Below are 10,891 nucleotides of genomic sequence, written 5' to 3'. Positions count from 1 at the left end.
ATACTACCATCATAAGTCATATGCCGGGTCAAACATTAGTTGATTTTATCTCATTCTTATTGCTGTCATTCAAATCTCATTGGTGCATAACTGGGGTTCAACAACACCGGGAGTTGAGAAATGCATCCTTAACTACTGTAACAGCTAGCACAGCAAAATCTTCTCTTATATATTTTCAGAGATGAGCATATACAAATAAACAAACATTTGATAAAATAGGTTATTTATTAAATATTGTAAGTCTCTAATTAAATTTAAAAAAAATGAGATGGCATATAAAATGTTTATAAACTAGGTACATATATAAAAGGCACTGTGTTTATTTTTCTCAGTCTTAAACAAAATTAGCACAAATATTCTTGTATTATTTACAATACAAATATCATTCTAATCAAAAAAATTCAAAGGCTTTCGTACAGTACAATGGTAGTACAGATTATTTAGACAAATTTCATGATTTCACTTACTTAATGAATATCATGTCCAGATTAAGCAAAAATATCAAACTATAAAAAATATTTTGTAAATTTATATACTAAACAGTAGAACTTATACTTAAATATATTAGGCAATAATTAATATATATATATATCTTATTATAATGCACATGAATAAATAAATGCATTCAATGAATGTAAACATCTATTCTGTCTGTTCTGTAGATGTTATTGTATATCTATACTTAACATAATATAGAAATTAAAAATGCAAGTTCTATTAAGTTTCTAAAAGCAATGAAATAAATTCTTTCAATAGTCACCAATAAATCATTGCATATATTGTATTAAGAAAATGTGCAATATTAATAAGTATTGATATTGATTTAGAGAACAACTTATCAAACAACCTTAATGTGGTTCAATGCTAAATGAATGTTTATAAGGTCAGTTGATATAACTGTCTGTGCTTATGTAAATTTCTGAATAACAATATTAAAGAAGAGTAACTATTGTCATTGAATAAATAATCTATTGTTAAAATAGTTTCAGAAAAAAAATAGTTGCACATTTGCAAGTAGTTCACATTATATTACTTTTGCTCCAGTGAACCACAACAAATAATGGCCTGGCTTATAGCCTGGCTAGGCCACAATCAAATGATGAGTGTGTTAACACATAGTATTGTAATGTCTAATACTAAGGTATTGTAACACATAGACCTGTGATAGTAAGATATGTTTCCATGTTTTATACTCGGCATTGTATATAAATCAACACACATCATTGACACACACTCATATTCTACTTATTAGAATAATAAATATATATATATATAAAATGTACATTAACAAATTATGTAACATTTCTTAGGGGCTATTAAAACAATATGCAAATGCAAATATAATTATACTAAGTATACAGCAGACAGTAGTAACTATAATAAACAAATTATTTTGGTTACTATAGTTATTACTGTCTGCTTTTCAGAGCGGCATACACCAGACAGTAAATTGTTTCATACAAAAATGAGATATACACAACCCAAAATACTAAAAGATCTCAAGTAAAATCACAGGAAATTGCATTAAGTGACAGATTCTATCTTAAACATAGTTTCTACAAATTATAGACTCATTTATATAAATTAAAGCTATTAGATATTTGTGTGGGAAATTGAAAAACTGAAAAATCACATTTTTTTGTAAAAAAATCCTTTGATTTTATTGAAATTGGTTTGACACCAAAAACTGCTTATATGCAAGTTTTGATGGTAGTGTTTTTTATTACCCAAAAGCCGACTGAATATGGAGGCATTGAAATATGTTTTGTGTGGATGTGCTCATTTGGTTTAAATTCTGGCATTGATGACTCATAATACAGTGGCCAGCCATTAAGGAGAATTGTTTTACTTCTTCTATTATTTGATGGAGCACTTATAATATATTCATCAATAACTAAATCATCTTCAGTAAAAGCAGTTCCATTGACTAGGAATCTAATTTTCTCCATTTGTAAATTGATACCATATAATGTTATGGCTGTTGTGTCATTTGTATAGTTTCTATTTGCACAGTGTACATACAGTCTTTGAAATTTAGAATTGTTGCTTGTTAGGTTTAAGACTTTATTACCCACAAGCTTCTTATATAAAACACTCACCCACCAATCTGGCAAGGGTCTCAGATCTTTATCAATAAGGCTATAATTACCACCTAAGAAACTTTGTCTCACTACTGTTGTAATGTTATTTTTAGCTGCAAGCCCAAGTTTATCTAACCACAATGGAGTACCAGCAAAGGAATTTGATAGTCCTGGTGCTCCACCACCATAGGAACTGCTAGTTTCTGTAAGCCACATTGGAATATTACCATATGGTTGTGTGTTGTTTTTCATAGTCTGTATCTGAATATCTAACAATTCCAAAGTATCAGGAGTCCAAAAGTCTTCTAGCTTTGCTGTTCTACTATTAAGGTAATACTGATGCCATGATCGAATATTTATATAATGCGATGCATTTCCTAAGAAGTCCACCATATATTTAAGACAGTTTGGATGATTATCTTGGGGCCTTGTTGTATCTGGGCCAACAAGCAAAGAGTGTTTATACCCTGACTGGTTTAGAAGTTTTCGAAGCCTTTTATAGTCTTGGGCTAAGGCATGTGGAGTTATAGTTTTATTAAAAACATGACGATATGAGTTTGGTTCATTGCCAAGCTGCCAGTCTATGTCATAGTTGTTTGATTTCGAAAATTTTATAATTTCTATGGCATTTTGTTGACTCCACTCATGTTCATCCCGAAGAAGAACATTCAAAGGAAACATCAATTTTAGATTACTACGTACACAGAAATTGTTTATTTCAGTCCATTTTGGTCCAGTCATTATAAAAAATGGTAAGAATTTGTGCCTGCACATTTTTTTAAGGCTAGAACAAAATGACTTTACAGCAGTTTGTGGGCAATGATCACAAGAAACTGACGGTAAGTCATTAGGACTAAAGATTAAGCGGTCTGACATTGTACCTCCGAGGCGAAGCCTTGCTGGTGAAAGAGATGCAGCAAGACTTAGAAGTCTTTCATTGGAGAAATCAATTTTATTGAAATCTTGAATTTCGGAGGCGTCTATTCCTATGCTCAGGTAATTTTCGGGCAAAATCACTGTTACATCTTGATCGTTAATGGTAATGTAAAATTTCTCTCCTATATTATATTGAACGAATAACGCTAATAATGCAATATTACTGAGGAAAGCTATAGAACATCCTATAACTAATTGCTTGTTTGATAACATTTTAAATTAATATTGTTTTAGTAGTTGTAAAAACTTACGGGTAAATCTTTTGACTTAACCATTACAAAATACAGTTTACATTTTACAAGTGAGCACTGAGCACTGAGCCGTCAAATGTCAATCGTCACGTCACAGCCGTGGCTTGTAACATTCAGGGTTACAAACTCCTACAGAACATTCCCCCTAGACCAACTTCAAATATGACTAAATATCGATCCGTTGTCTTCGAGAAGTAACTTCAAATAGGCATTAAAAACATTTAATAAATATTCAATAGCTTTTACTTCGATCTTAAAAATTTAAAGCCTTTTCATATTTTTGTTATATATACGCTTAGAGTTTAATTTGGCGTAGTGTGTTGGTTGAGTCGAGTTTTATCATAGATTATAATATAGAATTGCGCGATTTTTTGGAAGAAAAAAGTAACTAAGTAATGTATCTCCTGAAAATCCCCCAAGACAACGTTAACATCACTAACATAGTTATTGAAACTAAAGTGATGCCAAGTCAATATAGATATCGATACCTCATCATTATATTTATGGTTTCGATATTCTCTAGAAATATCGATACTTTTCTTTTCTTTTATTTCTTTGGAATAAAAAAAGGAATAATTGTTTATCGATATCCAGAACAACACTAATAAAACCAAGATAAAGGAATTAAGCAGATGTGTGTCAGGTGGACGTGTGTTATGTACGTACTACGTGTGCACGTGCATTGCAGGTGTGTGTATACGTATCGATAACGCAGTGTCATTTGAACAAACTATCAACTACCGCCAACAATTACATTCCCATCATCACATCAAAACATAGTTTGGGAATCCCAAATCAAAAATACCAAAAAAAAACCATTTAATACTGATGAAATTGTATGTTTATGATAACGGCACTACGGCTTACTATAAAAATTAAATTAAATTATAATCTTTCTGATGGGAGTTTTATATCCTGGCCGAGGCATAATATTGAAATCGTGTCAGTTTTTATACAGTACGTGGTGGTTAGTCTACGTGGATATACTAAGTAATGGTTAATGGGTATGTGATCTAACTCTTATTTTCTACACTAACTATTATGACGTAACAGTGTTGTCAATGTCACCGTAAGATTGTAAACATCGTTATATTACAATCTATCTAGTAAGATTGTAAACTATCGATAGATTGTCAACCGTATCATTATGATTGCAATTTAACGCATAATTTTTCGCTATATTGTAATCTACCGAAGTGAAACCGTTAAATTACAATCTGTCCCGCGTCAAATTATCAACTGTCTGCAAGTTCTTCCTGATTGGTCGGTCTCATTTCATTTAGAAATGAAATAGACGTGTCACTTAAATAAAATAAATTTATTATTTAATAGGAAATTAGAAATCCTGACATATGTTAGAAACAAATTGTAACGAAATATTTATTCTACATACACAAATTCTGATTAATAATTTCAAAAAAATCAACAATTATTATGTCTTTAAGCACAAATTATAAAAATAGAAATAACAAACAAATATGACGTGTGGCCGGGGGTGACGGGGGCACATACCGTTCAACCAATCAGAGCGCGAGTTGCATTCCGTCCTACGCCGGTTCACAATTTGACCGCTTCCCATCGATAGATTACAATCAAGCGAAAAATAATACGTTAAATTGCAATCATAATGATACGGTTCACAATCTATCGATAGTTTACAATCTTACTGGATAGATTGTAATATAACGATGTTTACAATCTTACGGTGACATCAACACAAGATAATTTAGCATTGTTGCGCGTTTTAATTACACGTCACTTTTCTTTTAAGTATTCCTCTTAAAAGTAAGAAATTTTTAAGCGATGTCTTTACACTCCTGTACTTTAGAATTGCTTTCATTATTCTCTGGACATCAATTCTCTTCGAGTGTTATGGGAAAAAGGATGTAATACCTTTGCGCTTCAAAATTTCGTACATAGCTATTCCCGATAGAGACGAACCGCCATGACCGAATCAAATGAAGAACCTTTCGTTATTATGCGTGGAATCAGTGTTGTCCCTACCAAAACATATTTAGTGAGCCCTGAGACTATAGACTATGATGCATCGAGCGCTTATTTTTTAGTAACTTCAAGTAGAAGTGTACTTCATGACGTACAATGCCATCGTCATAAGGCATCTACTAACTTCACCATAGAGTAAATTGTTTTGACTTTAAATCAACTAGTAAGTAATCTGTGCTTTTAGCCAAAATATCTTAACATAGTTTACAACTTTACTAAAATAATTGTGAATCACAAACATGCAATAGTATGTGTTTATATTAATTTTAAATTATTTTTAAGAGTTTTGTATTATTTTTGATTGGTTTGATTTTGGTAAGTTGATTGGTTTCATTATTGATTTATTACGAAAACATCATCTATATGTATAATCGAGATGTTAACGGTTATTAATACAAAATTGATACGAGGAAAAACTCTTTAGGAAATGTCTTCGCCACGCCCAAAATCTCCCCGTACTCCTGTTCTACCTAAGAAGGATGATAAAGACGAGTCATTTTGGGATAAAATTGGTACCATTGGGCGTAAGAAACGCATAAAGGAAGGTGTAGTATTTCAACCTAATTACCTAATTTCTTGTGTAGGTGGAAAACAGATGGCATCTGTTTTTTTTTTGATAGATTTTTTAAGTGATCAATATACAAATATCTTATGTAAAAGTAGTTATCAAGTGTTAGAATTTAACATTATATGGCATTTAATGTTAATGAGTCATTAAAGTGTAAATAATTGTAGTGCAAGAAGTGCAAGAGGAAGGGAAATATGCCATTGATTCCCCAGGAAGTCCAACAGCTCCAGAAATTCCACCAGAAGAATACAGCTTATGTAAGTTTTAGTCATGTATTGGCTGTAGCTGGCCTAACACTCATCAGTTTGCATACACTAAATCTCTATAATTCTTTTTGAAAGTTACTTTTCTTTTGGTGTGTTACAGTAAAATGATGAGAGTAAATTTTTACTATTTTTTATTCTTACACCAAAGAAGTATAACTTCTAACACATGAATGAATGCTCTTAATTAAAATTATCGCTTGCTAGTATATCACTTGCTGTTGCAAGAATTTTGTATAATTATTTTTAAATATCCTTAGGTAATGCTAAGCTAAAATAGTCAAGTCTATCAAAGAAAGACTAAGACTGCTATTGCATGGTCATGAGATGCATCATTATTATTACAATGTTGTTTTCTTATGCATAATAATATGTATATATTTTAAAATGTTGTATGTAAACTAAATTAAGTACTCCAAACCATAGTATAGTCCAATGCCAATACCCGCTATTAACATGTGTGTGGTAATTGCCAGTTTATCAAGTTTTTATTGTTTATTATGATTCAATGACAAATCACATTTGTGATGGAGAGAGTATGAAACTCAATATGGATTAAGTGTATTTTTAAAAATGATGGTAATTTTTTGTTTTTGTACTAACTTCCGTTGATTAATGTGGTGTGAATAATTCCTTATAATTTTTTATGCAACATTTACTTTCAGTGGACAATGAAGCCAGAGCCATAATTGAACCCCGTTCCTTAGAAGAACCAAGAGTTCAGGAACTTATCCAAGTATTGATTGATTGGATCAATGACGAGTTAGCAGCCCAGAGAATTATTGTAAAGGATATTAGTGAAGATTTGTATGATGGTCAGGTTCTGCAGAAGCTACTAGAAAAATTACAAGAAACAAAACTAGATGTTCCTGAAGTGACGCAGAGTGAAGAAGGACAGAGACAAAAATTGGCAGTTGTATTGCGAGCTGTCAACAAGGTATTGTTAGAAGAATCTAATGAATCCTTTAATATCTTCATCAGTGATAACAATATGACCCTTGATAATGTACTAACTAATACCCTTATTCCTGAGATTGTCTTTTAAACCTCGGCTATCCTTTTTTGTGATTACATGAATATTGAAGTTGACATAGTTATTTAAGTGCCATATGCAAAATTGTCTGTGAGGAAAGTAGCTTCCATTAACGATTTATTGTGACTTGTATAAAAACAATGCAAAATTACTCCTAAACCATATAAAACAATCATTAGGGTGTTTGTATGGGAGTCATGCTTAATGTTATTTCAATGTCATGTCAAGTCTAATGTTAAGTTTCCCTTAAATTTTAAAATAAAGTGTTAATCCAGTCAAAACTTATCTTCAAACTTGTTTTGATTATTTATGTGCATATTCCAGGTACTTTTTGGTTCAGGACAACCTGTTACCAAGTGGAGTGTGGAATCTGTTCATTCTAAGAATTTGGTTTCAATTTTGCACTTATTAGTGGCTCTGGCTCGTCACTATCGTGCTCCGATCAGGTTGCCAGAGAATGTCAGTGTCAGTGTTGTTGTTGTCAAGAAGGACGCACAAAACCAGCTCACTCATAGGTTTGTAAAAAGCATAAAACCTGTATTTATATTATTAAATAATGTGATTTGGTAGTCTTTAAAATTAAGTTCTTTGCTGTATCAGCAGTTGCCAAAAATACAATATGACTTATACTAATCTTAAAATTTACTATTTTTTTTTTCAAAATACTGTACAATTTTTGATCAACTTACTTAAAATTAATACAGGACATACACAGAAGACATCACAACAACATATGATGAGTTGGGCATGCGATGTGAGAGGGATGCATTTGATGCACTGTTTGACCATGCACCCGATAAACTGCAAGTTGTTAAAAAGGTTTGTAAATGACATTCTTCCACTGTAAATAACTTTTACAGACTGTACCTACTTAATAAACAAGTTTATCATTAAACCTATCAATAAGAGTCTAAATCTTGTAAATGTGTATTTTTTTTTCTCTCTACTATTGTTGTTACAATTATTGCATAAATAAACCACAAACGTAAGGAAACTTTAGTTTATGTCCAGATTGTAAAATTTCTTTTTTAATGGAAAAAGGCTCAAAAACTTTTCATAAGTATAAAGCTGAGATATGATTAAACAATCATATTTGTGCCCATACTCTGTAACCTCTAACAGCGAATTCAATTATTTTGACTTGATTAATAAAAAATAAAAATATTATTTTAGACCAATAAATAAGTCCATATATTGTTAGTATAGTAATACTTATTAACTATGTTAGCAAAATTATTAAAAACATTTAAATATTCCATTCATAAGTCTATGTTGATTAGAGACACCAGGTACATGGGCATGTATATGAACCCAGTGGTCTCAAAACAGCTAAACATTTAATTTTTGTTAGTTAACATTACCATAGTTTAAGCTATTAATTAGTATTGTAGAAAATAAAGTCAGCATAAAATTACTTATTTAGGTTAGATTGTAATACGAGTAGTCGCACTCTTTTTTGGGAAGTTAAATGTAGAAAAAAAAGTTGCCCATGCAAAAATATTTAGTTTTTTTTAATGACCCTCTTATACAAAAACTTTTTGACGAGCGTGACCACCTCTTAATAGAAGTTGTATTTAGCTTGTGACCCTTTCCATACACATTCATTTATATAAGCATTATATGAAGTATTTTGGAAGTGAAACTTCTTATTCGGCGTTGGAAAAATTTTATGTCACATTTTTCGGTTACGCGTCACATTATTCTATTACGCGCATCTTTTTCTTTTCCCTACCACGGTTGATTCGAAGAGATTCGAAGCCATTAATATCAAAAATATATAATAACGATATTAACAATTACAGAATTCTAATCAAAATCTTAGTAGGTATACGGAAATGAAATCAATATATTAATAATATCTAGGATAATAAAAGCCTTTATCTAATTTAACTTTATTTAACATTTTGCAAAAAATAAGGTCATGAAGAAGTTTCACTAACGTGTGTACACTAGTACTAACACACATTTCTTTTTATGTAAGAAATTCACTACGTTACTATCAACGCCTTCGTATTTGTGTACTTTCAAATTATGTTTACTGATCACGCTTGTCCCAAAGTGACCCCAGGAACATACAGTTTATTTTTTTTCAGTCGCTAATAACATTTGTGAACAAACATCTGAGTAAAGTAAATTTGGAGGTGTCTGACTTAGACAGTCCGTTCCATGATGGCGTGTGTCTTGTTCTTTTAATGGGACTTCTGGAGGGCTTCTTCGTGCCGCTCTATGATTTCTACTTGACGCCGAAAGACTTCGATCAGAAAGTTCATAATGTGGCGTTTGCCTTTGAACTGATGCAGGATGTCGGTTTGGCAAAGCCTAAAGCGAGGCCTGAAGGTATGTCGTGTTTACTTTAAAAAAAAAATTGGTACCTGTTTATTGTTCTAATACAATGAAATAATATTGTATCAACTATTTTCTATTATTTAGCTTGCACCAATGTTTTTTATTGTTGGTGCATTCGGAAGAAATTCTGGATGTATAAGTACCTATTCCCAAAAGAAAATTTCAGCTTGTTTTACAAATAATCAGAGGATAAAAGATGATTTGTGCAGCAGAGCTCGAATGTAAAGAATTTTCTACCAAATTGAAATATTTTTTTATTTCAGATATTGTTAATTTGGATCTGAAATCAACTCTTCGTGTGCTATACAACCTCTTCACTAAATATAAAAATATGGCCTAAACGGTCGAAATGCATAATACTCTAACAATTAACTAATAACTAATAAACTTATTTTTTATAATATACTACCAAAATTTATATACTTGCTAAGTTCATTACAGTCGAAACTGGTCAGTTTGTATTGAGGTGATACCTGTATTTGTCTATTGTCTAAAATGTATTTGTTTTTTTTCTTATATATTTGAAAACACGTTTTTGCTAGTCTCAAATTTAGTCTGCGTTTAATTAATCACAAAAGCAGAATGAGCAATCATTAAAATTAAGTTTATAAACATTAAAATATTCATTTACAATGTTGTTACTAATAAGTTAGACTTAAGTTATCTGTGTTGTGTTCTAATATATTGAGTCACTAATTATTCGTTTAAATGATGCCTTAGTTCATAATTGACAGCATAATAATTATCACAAGTTATATGTACGTTATAAAATAAAAAATTAACATCCTTTGAGTTTATTATTTGTGTTAACTTGTTCCTTTAATTTAATGGGTATTTATTTAACGTGATCCGCCTTAAGCCAAAAAGTCCATTGATTATTCTAGTAACTTTTATGTGACGTGCTTATTTTTTATCCATATTAGCTTTAGGATATACCATTTAGCTTACTGTAAATTTTTACAAAACCCACGTATAGATTAACCGTCACGTCCGTTACAATTAGGGAATTTTTTTTTGCTATCTGGAATCGAATCCGAAACTTCAGGTTTCACGGTCCCCTTACGCTACTGTAGGCAAGGTGGATAAAAATCTAAAATGTAATTGTTTCACCGTGTGAGTCACAAAATAAATTTTTATCTCTATTAAGCAAGGAATTATATTAAAGGTTGAATGACACGAGTACCTATATGATAATGAAATTTGGTATTTGCAAAACCCTTGTGTTTATTGAAGAGTAAGGCTTAAAATTATTCAGTTTAAAACTTATAAAACATTTAAGATTTTACATATTCATAGCGACGTTAACGCAGTGACTAAATGCAACGGGTATGTGGAATTACCTCACTTCCGGTAGTCTGCTACTCGGAGAAACGGGTGAGCTATACACTAAACCACTAAACCACCTCTGA

General features: G+C 31.2%; 2 protein-coding genes across 2 annotated transcripts; one reads left to right on the top strand and one right to left on the bottom strand.

The window, feature by feature from the left end:
• Positions 1-1,412: 1,412 nt before the first annotated feature.
• LOC110998158 (heparanase) lies at positions 1,413-3,354 on the bottom strand. Its single transcript, XM_022266647.2, has one exon. It carries the CDS (start codon positions 3,228-3,230, stop codon positions 1,692-1,694), a length of 1,539 nt encoding a protein of 512 aa, XP_022122339.2. The 5' UTR covers positions 3,231-3,354; the 3' UTR covers positions 1,413-1,691.
• A 2,085-nt stretch (positions 3,355-5,439) lies between these two features.
• LOC110998155 (beta-parvin) lies at positions 5,440-10,269 on the top strand. Its single transcript, XM_022266644.2, has 8 exons — positions 5,440-5,587; positions 5,697-5,817; positions 6,008-6,097; positions 6,769-7,040; positions 7,461-7,651; positions 7,841-7,955; positions 9,230-9,473; positions 9,746-10,269. Exons 2-8 carry the CDS (start codon positions 5,700-5,702, stop codon positions 9,820-9,822), a joined length of 1,107 nt encoding a protein of 368 aa, XP_022122336.1. The 5' UTR covers positions 5,440-5,587; positions 5,697-5,699; the 3' UTR covers positions 9,823-10,269.
• Positions 10,270-10,891: the final 622 nt, after the last annotated feature.

This window comes from Pieris rapae, chromosome Z (assembly GCF_905147795.1).
Source record: "Pieris rapae chromosome Z, ilPieRapa1.1, whole genome shotgun sequence".
Classification (NCBI taxonomy): Eukaryota; Metazoa; Arthropoda; class Insecta; order Lepidoptera; family Pieridae; genus Pieris; species Pieris rapae.
The sequence above is the reverse complement of the archived record's forward strand: the minus strand, read 5'-3'. Positions and strand labels throughout refer to the sequence as shown.